Here is a 15,303-nt window from a genome sequence, read left to right on the forward strand (position 1 = left end):
TTTAGCGCCAGCGTGGCAGGTGTGTCAGTCAGAATGTTCGTTTGAAAACGCGCGAAAAGCGACGGGGCAGGGAAGGGAATAAGAATAATTAATGGATGTATGTTTTGTGAGATTTTGACGAGAAGTTGAAGAAAAGAAGAAGGCAAGATAAGATAAGATGGAGCTTTCAGTTGGGGGGGTCCATGAGGAAGATATATAGTAGTCACGGCAAAACGGGACAGTAACAACACCAACAATGTTTCTTTGCACCCAAATTAATTTAGTAATGATTATTGCACCTCTCACTAGCTAGTACGTACCATGTATGTTTTAAGTTATTAGTGGGTTTAATTTATCAGAGTTTTTCTTTGGTATAATGAATTATATCTGATAATGAAAAATTTTATATTTTAGTAGTAAAATAGTGAATTCATTCAATTAATCTAAAGTAAAAAAGTGCTGTATATGTGACAGAATTTTCCTTGGTTTATATGTTACAACCAGCAAAAACTCATAGTGCTTGTGTAAAATTTGAAGGGAAAAAGAGTTCTAACATGTTGTTGAGAGTTGATAGCAACCCTAAAAGAAATAAAAGAATTAATAACATGCTAGCTAGTCATATTGAATGAACACAAAGACATTACCTCAGGCTACTAATAGTCTAATATATAGTGGTTAGTCGATCTCTAACTTCAGTGAGATTTTTTTTAATATTTAATTCTCAAAAAAACCTTGTCATTTAGTTTGTTAATAGTGGTAAAGTTATGTTGGGATGTATGGATTAATCAAGCAGGGTCCAATTGTTTTCTTTTTCTTTTTTTTTTTTCAAAATTTTCCTAGGTTATTTTAGTTCATAGCTCAGTTTAAAAGACTTAAATGAATAGTCATCGTTGTTAAGAACAATCAAAATCGAATGATAATTTGCACGTAACTTCTGTCTTTGACATAAAAGAATTAGGTTGGATTACCCTTTTAGGCCGGCTTTCTCCTCATTTTCGAAAACAAAGTGAGAGCTATTTCTAATGAACTTGAGACAATCTCCTAAGTAAATCCAATCCAAGCCAATTTGAAATCCAGTTTTGTTTGTGTGTCCGTTTATTCACATCGGTTTATTTTCATTCTAATTGTTACTACATTGCACATGTATTATGAATTTAAATTTTTCCAGTAATATTTTTTTTTTGTTTTAATCTAAATCAGTGTAATATAAATTAAAGGGTTATAAATACATATAATCTCACTTACTCTCAATAAGTGTTAAGAACCTATTACTTTTTTATTCCTATATAACTTTGTAGCTTTATACATCTATAAGAATTTCAACAAAATGAGGAAATTGCCTTTTTAACTTGGAGGAGAGAAATTTGTAAAATCTCGTGAGTGGCGAAATGAAGAAAAAATGGAGGGGAGAAAAAGTGGGTTTCTGTAGGAAGCTAGGCAGTGACATCAGCAACTGGGGACAAGCCTGAACCCATGCGCAATCGAGCGGTCCTCATCCCTCACCTTCCTCCCTTTTATATTCTCTCCCTCTCTCGATCCCTCCCAACCGAATTTCTTAACTCTCTCTCTTTTGATCTCTCTCCCTTCAATTTCTTCTATTAATTATCTTCTCGATCTACTTTTGTTTGATTATTAGAAACATTTTCTTCTTCTTCTTCTACGGAGTACTCCTAGCTTGCTTCATCAATTTGTCTTCTTCTTCTTCTTCATTGTTTCTGTCTTTTACGAGTAATTACACCGAAAGTATACCACCTCTCTTCTCTCCCAGAAGGTAAGTCTAATTATTTATTAATTAAGTAATTTGTGGTGGGTTGCATGGCAAATTCCTTATCATACAAAACGTAGTGCGTCGGTCTCATTCCAATTAAACAAACTTTTAGTATATATCATCATCTCATCTTCTGTATTTTTTCTTGGTAATTAACACGATGGAGATCAGCAACTCTACTGTCTATCAGTTTCAGTTTCCGAATGCGAATGTTTTAATCTCTGTATTCAAGAAATTAATGACTAGATGTAAGAGTTGGATCAATTCCTAGTAGCTATGCCTAGCTATGCTATATATATAGGGCTTCTTCTTCCTTTCACACACTGTTGTGTCATTTCCCACAATACAACTCTTCTTCTTCCATATATATTGATCATATATACTTGATTATAATTTTTGACTTCTTCGATCTGCTGGTAGTTGGGTCGCTCCATATCACTACTCAAACCATCCATGAAAAAATTGCGATCACTTATTATATATATATGGATTCGTTGAGAATGATATATATTCTGATGATCCACTTCATGGTTTATTTGAAGTAGAAGACCTTCCGGTGAGATCTTCACGGTATGAGAAGTTTGCAGTCCGTTTGATAATAATCGAGTGACATTCTACTAATGATCTCTCTTTATGAGGAATTAGCACATGATCACTAAGAGTCAACATCGTCTTTCATCTATTGTTGAACACATTATTTTTTGTCCTAACTCCTAAGCTCCTAGCTAGCTAGCTAGTTAACTCAGTTTTAAATTGTCTTAAAAGAGGAAAAGAAGAGGAAGATTAATATACCAGCTGGGGTTTTAAGGTTAAGCTTAATTAAACTATACATCAGCTAATTTTGAATGAGTTTAGAGCTAGACCATTGATCATAAATAGCCATAACCTTTTTGATCTCTTCTTTTCTTTTCTGGGTCAGCGCGCATTTTCTCAGTGTCTATCTCAAAAGAAAAAGAGTCAGATATATGTGCCATGAAAATTCTCGACAAACAGACAAGAGGGTCAGAACCCCGTTTCCGCAGTGAGACTCACACTCACACTCACAACTGTGCTCTCTGCCCTTTTTCTCTTTTTATCATCTATCTGAATTAGTTGCAGGCCTTCATCCAAATTAAAGAACCATGTCCCTCGTTCTTTTTGCTTCTCATCAACCCTTTTTGATCTCTTTCGAGAAACGCGTGCTTAATTGTGATAACGTCATCCACCCTCTATTTCTATAATCCTACCTAGCTAATTAAGATCATTTTTAGTTAATTAATTCTTAATTTTTTTTTTGTGTGCTTGATTATGGGTCTAGTTGTTAATTCATTATTCTAGTAATAATATTAATATTATAATAGAAACCCCGTTTGATGCATCATTTCCACCATTCACCAGCACAAGACAACATCATTAGCACAAACCTCTCTACTTGTCCGTTTCTTGAGACCCCCCAACTTCACAAACCAAGCTTAGCTCTCTCCAACTTCCTCTTGGTTTTTATCAAAAACAAACTCTCATGATTCTGTTTTCTATTCCTTTTCACCCCCTAGGTCTTTCTTAATTTTATCCCCTGCAGGGAAAAGATCATTATTGTCTTTGAGTCTCGGAGATAATATTTTTTTAATAAATTTCCTATCGATGAAAGCATAAAATGGTGGGGGTTGCACACCACCAAATGAGCTGATGATTATCTCTGATAACACTTGTCACCTTTTCAATTCATGTACTATTCATTATTCTTTTTACAATAATATAATTTTTTTTTTCTTTTTACCTTTTAGAAAATTTTCAAGTTTAATTTCATTTTCTCTAGTACTCTATTTATAATATGGTTCACATTGGGGTTATGATTTAAAGATGATGATGAAGTTATATATAAAGCCAGAGGTAGCTAGCTAATCCAATAGGGTAAGTGTGTTGGTGGGTATTAATGGTAGTGGTGAATTTGATGCAGTACCAGACTACCAGCTGCTATGATGGAGTCAATCGAGTCCACTGTCCCACCCGGTTTCCGCTTTCATCCAACTGATGAAGAACTCGTTGGCTATTATCTCCGAAAGAAAGTCGCCTCCCAGAAGATCGATCTTGATGTCATCAGAGACATTGATCTCTACAGAATCGAACCATGGGATCTTCAAGGTAGATACCACCTATATATACACCATATCATGATCATGGATCATCATCCCATATCATGATTTTGGATCATGCTTATTAGGGTTTATATATGCTGCTCAAATAGATTTATGTATGCGTTTGTTCATTTCTATAATCTTCTAGCTAGCTAGGTCATGTTGTTATATTCTGAGGACTGACAGGCTCTGATTCATAGTCTAGCAATATAACATGTATATTAATCTTAATATTTGTTTTATATAACATGAATGTTGATGATCTGATTGATTGATGATGGGCAGAGAGGTGTCGGATCGGGTACGAAGAGCAGAACGAGTGGTATTTTTTCAGCCATAAGGATAAGAAGTATCCGACCGGGACAAGGACGAATAGGGCAACCATGGCTGGGTTTTGGAAAGCGACCGGTCGGGACAAATCGGTGTACGACAAGTCAAAACTGATTGGGATGAGGAAAACCCTCGTCTTCTACAAAGGAAGAGCTCCGAATGGACAGAAGACTGACTGGATCATGCATGAATACAGACTTGAATCCGATGAGAATGGACTTCCACAGGCAAGTACTGATAACTCTCATCGATCTCTAGCTCTCTCTCTCTCTCACTCATAGAATCACACACACAAACCACTGAGTACTTGTTGTGAAGACACTGCGCGCTTTCATTGGTCAACATGGCAATAAGGAGCTCTGAACAGCCCTTGTTGACCTAGCTATATACGTGGGTTGATTGATTTCTTTTATGTGGAGCATGAATTTCTACAATTAATATATGGAGTTTGGCATCTGTTACTATATATCACATATATATATATATATATAAAAGGTCTATAGTAATTAACATGCTTTCTCTTTCCATGCTCGTACAAGATATGAAGAGCTCTCATGACTCCTTCATGTGACCTAATCAACCTTTTTCTAGAAACTTATATGGTTACATATAGATAACTATAGCCCTATAATCTATATGTATTGTAGATTAGTGTAGTGGAGTAGTAACACTTTTATGTGTGGTGCATACAAAAGCATTGCGAGTTATACATTTTTATGTGTGGTTTATAACATATATATATAACTGTATGGTAAAAGAATCCATAACCATAGTGTGCTAATTGAATTATTTATATCTACAAAATATTAATATTTTTACAAAATGTTTTATTTACCTTACAAAATAAAATAACTATGTTAGTGTCAAGCAAAATCGTACACACATGGGTAAATGTAAATGTGCATTTTATTATCAGTCTCGCATATATATACATCTTGTGTCTATATATATATAACGCAAATGTATAATAAAAAGAAAAATAAAAGTGTAGTTTTTCTTAAAGGGAATGGAACCATCTCTTCACTAAATTTGCATGCGTAAATCGTAGAGCACTAATATGTGCACTCTCACTTCCACCAACTCGATCATCAAAGTCAAAAGTTATAATGCTTTCAAAAGCATGCATGTATTCAGTTGCTTTCTTCCAATTAATTCATTCATTTTCTGGCATGGTGTGGCTTTCTCCTCACTCAGTTTGTCAAAAGCAAAATTCCATTTCCCTTGCATGGTCATCCCCACTTTAGACTTTGACATCTACTACTTCCCTTTACCAAACAGAAAGAAACCCCAAAAGCTAGTTAAAGAAAATGCATATATATATGTATAAAGGTAAAAGCTAGGGAAGCTATTTATCACTTTTCCCCTACAGAAACATTGACCCTCTCAACCTCTTTTCCAGTTTTCCACAACAAAAGGATTTCTGCTAGAAACGAAATGGAAAGTTAATTTCTCTCTGATCTCACATCAGAAATATTAAGTCATATCTTACAATATATAATGTCTGAGCTTCTCAACCCATTATCAATTAGCTTTGGACCGTAATGAAGTCTTACATAAAACTTTAATTTGGTCAAGTGTTTTCAGGAAGAAGGATGGGTGGTATGCCGAGCATTCAAGAAGAGAACCAGTAGCCAAAACAAAAGCATGGAAGGGTGGGACTCAAGCTACTTCTACGACGAACTTAACAGCATCAGTTCTGTCGTCGATCCAACTGACTACATTGCGAGGCAGCCCCAAAGCTTTTTAGCCCAGAGTTTCATGTGTAAGCAGGAGGCAGAAGTTGAACATTTGAATTTCATGCACTCTGATCATTTTGTGCAGCTCCCTCAGCTGGAGAGCCCATCTCTACCATTGATTAGGCCGAGCCCAATGTCTCTGATATCAGAGATTAATAATGCTGAAGAAGAGGAGGTGAATAGAGGGTGCATTGACAATTCTAAGAAGGTCACTGACTGGAGGGCCTTGGACAAGTTTGTGGCTTCCCAATTGAGTCAAGAAGATAGATACCATGATCAATTAGGCGATGGAGAATCAAGCTTTGGTGCACATGATGATTCAGATATGGCATTATTGTTGTTGCAGAGTGGTAGGGATGAGGGGAACAAGTTGAATGGGTTCCTAAATTCGAGCTCGGACTGTGATATTGGGATATGCATATTTGAAAAATGAAATAAGAGGGACATGGGGAGGTAATAATTAATTAATTTCCATTAATAATGGTAGCTAGGTATTATAAATGTTATATGAGGGTTGATGAATCCCTATTCCCAAAGACATATATTTTTGTAAAAATATGTTTGTGAGTGTATTTATCTATCCCCCTCAAGCACCTCCTAACACACACACACGCAAGCTAGCTCCATATTGGTTATAAGTGATAATTTTGTAGAAGAGTCTTTGTCACTCTGATAATGTTACAATCGCTAAATTTATTCGCCGCCAAATAATATATCAATGGGAAAAATTTAAAACATGACACATACTTTGATGGTTGTTTCATTTCAGGATATTAATTTTGTTTTGTGTTAATGAATGATACATACTTTCATTTTGTGTCAATTAAGAACCATATTTTTTCAAGTTTTTATCTCAACTTTGGTCCGACGTTGGACCCATCAAAACTCCACCAAACTCAAAAACATTATAGTGGGTTTAAATATATGCATCTCCTCTTTACAACTATATAAAGATCACCCAAATCGGATCTCTACAATTCCAGATAATCGGCTCCAAAGTAGGGTACTCGAAACTATCCAATTTTTCAAATTTTTTCCCAGAGATCCGATTGGACAGTTTTGAGTACCCTACTTTTAAACCAAGTATAAGTTTTCTAAATTTGGTAGAGTTTTGATGGGTCCAATGTAGGACCAAAATTGAGATAAAACAGTCCTTAATTGACACAAAATAAAAGTACGTATTCTTCATTAACACGAATCAAAATTAATGTCCTGAAATGAAACAACTATCAAAGTATGTGTCATGTTTGTAAATTTTTCCCTATATCAATATACATATGTCAATATATTACTTATTAAAAATAAATAATATTAACTCGTAATAGGTTCATATTTGAACAAATAAAGCACTATGCTATTATTGAATAAAAGTCACCTTAATTAATAGTTTTCGTTTCTAACTCCCTCACTCCACGATACAATACACAAGAATGTTTTATATATATAGAGCCATACAAAAAAAAAAAAAAAAAAAACATTACTACGGTAAAATATCATGCCATGATCGATGATTGGGCATAGTCTAATTAAGTAGGGTGAAAACACTGGCCATATTGTCTATTGTACATATACAAGAAAATTGCATGTTAATTTTAAACAAAACTACTGTTTATTAGAGCGTGTTGTCTTTAGTCATTATACACGCATGGTAAAATGAATTATTATCGTATAAGTACATGTACAGAAAAAATGTTCTCCTTCTAGACAATTCAGTATGTTATGTTATGTTATGTTATTATATTGTTTAATTTAAATAATTAGATCAAATGAATTTTTTTTTTAACATATAATTAATGACAAATCGAAACCGGTAATATAATATGTCAATATAACTATAACCAGTATTACAAGATGATTTCATTCCACTCTCGCTCAAAATATATTGGAACGTACTTTGCTTTTTCACATGTTTAACAAACAAAAATACCATTAAGTCAGTAACTAGTTATATGTCAGTTGAAGTACGTACGTAGTTTAAGTTTGCCGAAGCTGCAGTGGTTTGTGATGCAAGTTGGTAATTTGGTTTGTGTACCAATATTGTGGTGTTGCATGTGTTAGGAGCCTTGCTATTAATTGATGTGGCATCTTCCGATTGGCAGAGGTAATTAGATTGGTCGCGTGGTCAGCATGGGCCGCATGGCCGCATCTCTCGGGTGTGGGTTTAGGTGGGCCCAAGGCTCGTCTACTGTCTAGCATGCGCTGTGCACCGTGGTACCTGTTGGGCATGCTTTGTCCTCATTCACATCTAACATTAATTTTGGCTAACCTATATATTTTTAATTAACTTCACATGCATGCTTTCCTACATTGCCACACACTGGCAATTTTAGGTATCACAAACTCCAATTCTTTATTTGATGCTATAGAACATTCAAATGAACACTTTTTTATGCTTTCTTTGTGTAGTTTTTTTTTCTGGATCTCTGATTGGAGTTGGCCCTACATATTAATAATCTTCGTGATGTGGCTTTTTCATACCATGTGGACCAGCTAGGTGGTACTAATTTGTCACATCTATGCATACCCATTATATGAATTGCACCCAAAATTATATTCGCTTTTCATCTTCTTTCTACTTGGGCATCTATTGTTTCGCTCTTGTAGGTTGCAGGAGGTATATATTGATTGTGAGTTATGGCTAACACTTTTTTCCAACAATATTATTTGTATTACTGATTATATTTTTCATAAAAGTAAATTTCATGATCTCATTGATGAAAGACCTAAAATAAATGTGACACAAATAATTTTATTGTTTATACCTAGCTATTATTAGGGACAAGGGTTTATGACCACTGCATTACTTAATTTGTTTTTTTTTTTTTTCTTTTGGGTTGATGGACCAAGTACTCCAATTACCTTAAGTTGACCTTAGTGTCATACATAATTGGTAGGACCTGATTAGAATTATGAAGTACTGCACATCTTTTGCATGTAATTAATGGGACACTAGCAAAATGCGATTCACTTTTAACTCATTAATCATCAATCAATGTAAAGGCATTAAACGGAAAACCTTGCAAGCTAGCATGATCCACATGTTATGTGTAGTAGCCACGACCTACAAGAGCCACTATACATATCATTAATGTCGGATTACTAATTCACTTCAGATAACAGCTAGGGTTTTATATATGTGGCATCCAATCATCCAAATGCAGCTTAATTAACCATAAAGCACCATTCCACAACATTTTGTGCAATTGCTTGCCAATAGAAACATGCCAAATTTCAGCATGTACATGTTAATTATGACACTACTATCTCATTAATTAGGAATGATTACCCAGCATGTTATTCACTAGAGCAAATAGATGTATGGCATCCAATACTAGCAGTGATATGGAAATTAAGAGTTTCTGAGAAAACAAGATTTCAACACATCAAATACAAAGTAACTTCTTCTGGGTCTCTATCTCTTTTAGGTTTAATAGTATATATGCGACAATATTATCTTAAACTTTATAACTCCAACCCTTATCTCACAGGTGTACAATTTTATAGTGTTCATTGTTTTCAACGTTGAATATTGGACCTCCTTATGATGAGTTACTTAATAATCATTTGTATAATCCTGTTGAAAGATTTTTTATTCACCGATTCAAACCACGTGGGAGATTGGGTTTTTTTGGTTTTCTGTTTGTTTAGTGATTTAGTAAAAATAATTGCCTTTTGCCGACCCCGTCGCAGAATTAATAGTGATATATTCAGCTGCCCATGAGCTGATCCATGGTTCACGTTCCATCAAATGAGTGCAGTGAAAACCATGTTTATTCTTGAATATATAATCACCTATTCCAAAAGCCAAAAGCATATTTGATTGAATTTGATCTTTCTCTAGAGACCATATGATACAAACGCCCGATCGAGCTAAGCATCTCCAGCATTCAATAGTCAAAAGTGATCCTTGTCAAAATTCAATAGGAAAAAATGTACATGTATTATGAAAAAAACTTATCTACCACAAGTGTAAATATTTTATATGTCTATCTTTCTCAACACATAATTAAATATATATAAAAATAATAAATATATATACTCCTTATCTTATATGTAAATCTTACTCGTATATCACATGCAGTGTTTGAAGACAAATATTTCCTCTTTGTGATAGATCGACATGCTAATATGCTAACTGGGTCTTGGTCGGGTTATGCATCTAAGCTTATGGGCCAACCAACCAGAAACTTCCACAGGCACAGAAGCTTTTGAAATTAATGGAGGAGACAGCGCGCCTGAGAAAGATGATGGATGAAGATGAATAGCAATTAATTATTAAAGTGGTTGACCAAAACAAGCTCCCTTTAATTTGGACAACAATGATGGACATATACCCTGCCTATCAATATGATGATGGCACGCAACAAATTTAAATGGAAGCCAGCCTTCTGAAATCTGAATTAATGTATCAAATAATCAATTGGGATATATGGCATATATTATTCCAGTTCAGGAAATACCATGTTGATTACAAACCCCAAAATTGAGTGGCACTGCACCAATGAGAATGTAGCAATTCAGTGTGAAAGGGACATTTGACTTTGTCTTGTATATATTCTCACTAGTCAAACGGCGGAACAAACCTCACTCTCATCATCATTGTTGCACTTACACTGATGTTCATGTCATAACTGATTAAATTGGTTTGGAACTAATAGTATTAAATAAATGAAATTCAAAGTTGAGTCAAAGATGTACCAATTAAATTGGTTTGGAACGTACTAAAATTTTGCGATTTGTTTTGATATCTCGCCCCACAATCAGGAGAAATTTTTTTTTGTTTGTGATCCAAGCACATGTATATTTTATGTGTGGGTAGTGCTAAGGAGATCATTTCTTTTGACTATCTAGCTAGTGTATCATCTCTCTAATAGAGGTGAGACCCACCAATACAAGTGGAGTCCACCTCTATTAGAGAGATGGTACACTAGATGGTATAAAGAGATGGTCTCATTAACATTTTACTTTATATATTTATCTTTTTTATCTCCTAACTAAAGGCTAATATAGTGTCACTTAATTAAGAAAATTTCCCTAGCATAGTCTATGGCCAATAAAAGTAGCAAAATATATACATATTTAGAGGGAGGTTCGATAATCGGAATTATCTATTTTTTAAATCTCTCCTCAAAGGTTGTTGTAAACAATTAGCCAAATCGGTAATTATTTAGTCATATAAATGTATCGACAAATACAGTCCATAAAATTGATCATAATTTATCTAATCGGGTAAAAATAGCTAGCACAATTAATGCTATGAAATCTTTGCCTTTGATCAAAGGTGTTAGATAGATTCAGTAAATGGACCTTTGTTGTGAATCATGGATATTGAACTATTGATGGAAAAAAGAGATTCGTACTGTTTGCCACTCGCTGCTGCTACTATACTTTATATCTTGTGTGGCTCATTGTTTGTGGATAAACCCACACCGATCCAACAGCCAATCAGGGATGGACACGTGGTTGGTCAGACCCAACTTCAGTGTTTGACTTCTCAGTGGTTAGACTTTGACCTCCACGTCATCACTGCTCGGCACTTCCTCCGCCAGCTCAGATCGGGTCTCCATGCCGAGTCCTCCATGCCCGGTCTGAGCCGAACCGATGATCTTCCAAAGGGATTGAGTGTTCATCTTTCCACGGTCATCCCGGTTCGGCTCGGCTCGGCGCAGAAGGAACCTCATTTCGAGTTATAGCGTCAGCCAGTTATGACTCGGAAGGACCCCTATCTGCTGGATCGGTTCGGTCTGGAGTCCCGTGTCCGATCCGATCACACATGGGCTTCATGTATACACATGAGAACATGTGTTCGGGTCGGCTCGGCTCTCCGCCGCCATTCCAAGGAAGATCACGTTGGGATGAACCGCCACACTTAAATGCACCTGACAAAGGTCTTCTGACAAAAGAGACAATCCAGCCTACATTCATGACTACTGAGGCAGTTCACCTGGATCTTCCATACTTGCATTCAATGCAGCATTGAATGCAAAGGAGGTGGGTAGCTGTGCATGCCACTGTTCACGACCGAACGCGTGGACCTTTCTCAACCAGCCAACCACATGCAGGTAACTTACTCATCACAATCTCCTTTGCCTATATATACCAACTTGTATGTGCAAAATGATCTATCAATCTCTCACCAGACAAACACTTACAAAAAAGCCTTCACTCACCCAAGAGCATACCCAACTTGCTGAGAATAAACCCAGAACATTTGCCTTGTTCTTCCTATTCTCCCAAGTTCATCCTTTGTTCTTCCTCACCTACCATCAAACACACATCACTGACTTCATCATCGGAGCGTGTTTGGCTGGTACCACACCGGTCCATCTCCTTTGATCTTGTTTTCTCTTACAGGAAGATCTCACATCATCATCCAGCAAGACTTCGGATCAGCCAGGTCACCATCTCTAAGTTGTTGCATCTCTCTTACGGAAATTTGCATCAACACTCATCACTCACGATCAGTACTCACTTATGCATGCCCTTCTCGCTTATCCATTATCTATACGAATTAAGTCGACTACCACATGCACCTCCTCAACACAAAGTAATTTGGGCAGAAACCCCAAATATTTTAACAAGGGCCCAAAGCGCACCGCAGAGAACATAATATTAGCCTTGCACTACTAAATACTAAGCTACAAATTTGTGGTAGAGTGGACCAACCCAAAAACAACAAGAAAGAACAATGAAAAAAAAAACAAGAAAGAATTGAAGCAAAAAAAAAAATCATATGTAAGTCAGGGGATATCTGAACGTACTCAAGAGTGTAAAAACGTACATCAATTAATTTTTCAAGTGTAACAACATCAAAGTAATCCAAGTAATGCAGCTAATTAACGAAATAGTAGGAATATATATGGTGATTCACTATTATTTCCAATGGTTTCTTACCAAATCGAGAGGAACATGAAATGGCTTCTATTTTGGTCCTAGCTCGTTCCTTAAAGTCCCCAAAGTTGTTCTTTGAAAATTTCAGTTTGTAGCTCGAGACATTTTAATTGTTTATCCCCTTGATGCATTTCAAATTATACCTAGTGACATTCAAAGTTATGTCTTGACACTTCCAAAGTCATACCTCAGAGTTTCTCAAATTGTTCCTTATGGCATCTCAAATCGTTCCTTAGGGCATCCCAAGTCGTTTATTGAAAATTTCAGTTCGTAACTCGAGGGATTTTAAATGCTTATACCCTTGGTTCATTTCAAATTGTACCCAGTAACATTTCAAGTCAAGTTTTGACGATTCCAAAGTCAAACCATAGAGTTTCTAAAGTCGTTTATTATGACATCTCTAGTCGATTCTTAGGGCATCTCAAGTTCGTTAAAAATTTCACTTCGTAACTCGAGGGATTTTAAATGCTTATACCCATAATGCATTTCAAATTGTACCTAATGACATTCCAAGTAATGTTTTGTCAGTTCCAAAGTCATACCCTAGAGTTTCTCAAGTTGTTCCTTAAGGCATCTCCAGTCGTTCCTTAGGGCATCCCAAGTCGTTCATTGAAAATTTCAGTTTGTAACTCGAGGGATTTCAAATGTTTATACCCTTAGTGCATTTCAAATTGTACGTAATGACATTCCAAGTCATGTTTTGACGTTTCCCTAGTCATACCCTAGAGTTTCTTAAGTCGTTCTTTAGGGTATCTGAAGTTGTTCTTTAAGGTATCTCAAGTCGTTCTATGAGAATTTCAGTTCGTAACTCGAGAGATTTTAAATGTTTATACCCATGGTATATTTCAAATTGTACCTAGTGACATTCCAAGTCATGTTTTGAAGGTTCCCAAGTCATACCGTAGAGTTTCTGAAGTCGTTCCTTAAAGCATCTGAAGTCGTTTCTTAGGGCATCCCAAGTCGTTCCTTAAAGCATCTGAAGTCGTTTCTTAGGGCATCCCAAGTCGTTCATTAAGAATTTCAGTTCGTAACTCAAGGGATTTTAAATGTATATACCCTTGATGCATTTCAAATTGTACCTAATGACATTTCAAGTCATGTTTTAACCGTTCCCTAGTCGTTCCTTAGGGTATTCTAAGTCGTTCCTTAGAGTATTCTAAGTCGTTTCTTGAGAATATTAGTTTGTAACTCGAGAGATTTTAAATGTTTATATCATAGGTGCATTTCAAATTGTACCTAATGACATTTCAAGTTATGTTTTGATGGTTCCCAAGTCATATCTTAGAGTTTCTCAAGTCGTTCCTTAAGGCATCTCAAGTCGTTCCTTGAGAATTTCAGTTCGTAACTCGAGAGATTTTAAGTATATATACCCTTGGTGCATTTCAAATTGTACCTAGTGACATTTTAAGTCATGTTTTGACAGTTCCCTAGTCATACCCTAGAGTTTCTCAAGTCGTTTCTTAGGGAATCTTAAGTCATTCCTTAAGGTATCCCAAGTCGTTCCTTGAGAATTTCAGTTCGTAACTCAAAGGATTTTAAATGTTTATACTCTAAGTGCATTTCAAATTGTACCTAATGACATTGTAAGTCATGTTTTGACGGTTTCCAAGTCATACCCTAGAGTTTCTCAAGTCATTCCTTAGGGCATCTGAAGTCGTTCCTTAGGGTATCTCAAGTCGTTCCATAAGAATATTAGTTCGTAACTTGAGGATTTTAAATGTTTATACTCTAGGTGCATTTCAAATTGTACTTAATGACATTTCAAGTCATGTTTTGATGGTTCCCAAGTCATACCTTAGAGTTTCTCAAGTCGTTTATTAAGGCATCTCAAGTCGTTCCTTAAGAATTTCAGTTCGTAACTCGATGGATTTTAAATTTAATACCCTTGTTGCATTTCAAATTGTACCTACTAACATTCCAAGTCATATTTTGACAATTCTCAAATCATACCCTAGAGTTTCTAAAGTCGTTCCTTACAGCATCTGAAGTCATTTCTTAGGGCATCTCAAATCATTTCTTGAGAATTTCAGTTCGTAATTCAAGAATTTTAAATGTTTATACACTAAGTGCATTTCAAATTGTATATAGTGACATTCAAATTAATTTTTTGATAGTTCCCGAGTCATACCTAGAGTTTCTCAAGTTGTTTCTTAGGGCATCTTCAGTCGTTCCTTAGGGCATCCTAAGTCGTTCGTTGAAAATTCCAGTTCGTAACTCGAAGGATTTTAAATGTTTATACCCTTGGTGCATTTCAAATTGTACCAAGTGAAATTCAAAGTCATGTTTTGACGGTTTCCAAGTCATACCCTAGAGTTTCTCAACTCGTCCCTTAGGGCATCTGAAGTCGTTCCTTAAAGTATCTCAAGTCGTTCTTTAAGAATTTCAGTTCGTAACTTGAGAGATTTAAAATGTATATACCCTTGGTGCATTTCAAATTGTACGTAGTAACATTCCAAGTCATGTTTTGACAGTCATACCCTAAAGT

The 15,303-nt window shown here is 35.6% G+C and overlaps 1 protein-coding gene across 1 annotated transcript; it reads left to right on the forward strand.

Moving 5' to 3' along the window:
* The first annotated feature begins 1,553 nt into the window (after window positions 1–1,553).
* Window positions 1,554–6,523, forward strand: LOC147284777 (NAC domain-containing protein 37-like). The gene is made up of 4 exons (XM_086242859.1): window positions 1,554–1,750; window positions 3,684–3,868; window positions 4,147–4,422; window positions 5,780–6,523. Exons 2-4 carry the CDS (start codon window positions 3,703–3,705, stop codon window positions 6,358–6,360), a joined length of 1,023 nt encoding a protein of 340 aa, XP_086098985.1. The 5' UTR covers window positions 1,554–1,750; window positions 3,684–3,702; the 3' UTR covers window positions 6,361–6,523.
* Window positions 6,524–15,303: the final 8,780 nt, after the last annotated feature.

The sequence above is a fragment of the Dryas octopetala genome, chromosome 5, assembly GCF_963921425.1.
Source record: "Dryas octopetala chromosome 5, drDryOcto1.1, whole genome shotgun sequence".
In the NCBI taxonomy this organism is placed as follows: domain Eukaryota; kingdom Viridiplantae; phylum Streptophyta; class Magnoliopsida; order Rosales; family Rosaceae; genus Dryas; species Dryas octopetala.

Coding starts and splice junctions, on each gene's coding strand:
- LOC147284777 (XM_086242859.1), top strand. CDS start 3,703: ATGATGGAGTCAATCGAGTCCACTGTCCCACCCGGTTTCCGCTTTCAT. Junction 3,869..4,146: donor CGAACCATGGGATCTTCAAG/GTAGATACCACC, acceptor GATGATGGGCAG/AGAGGTGTCGGATCGGGTAC. Junction 4,423..5,779: donor GAATGGACTTCCACAGGCAA/GTACTGATAACT, acceptor GTTTTCAGGAAG/AAGGATGGGTGGTATGCCGA.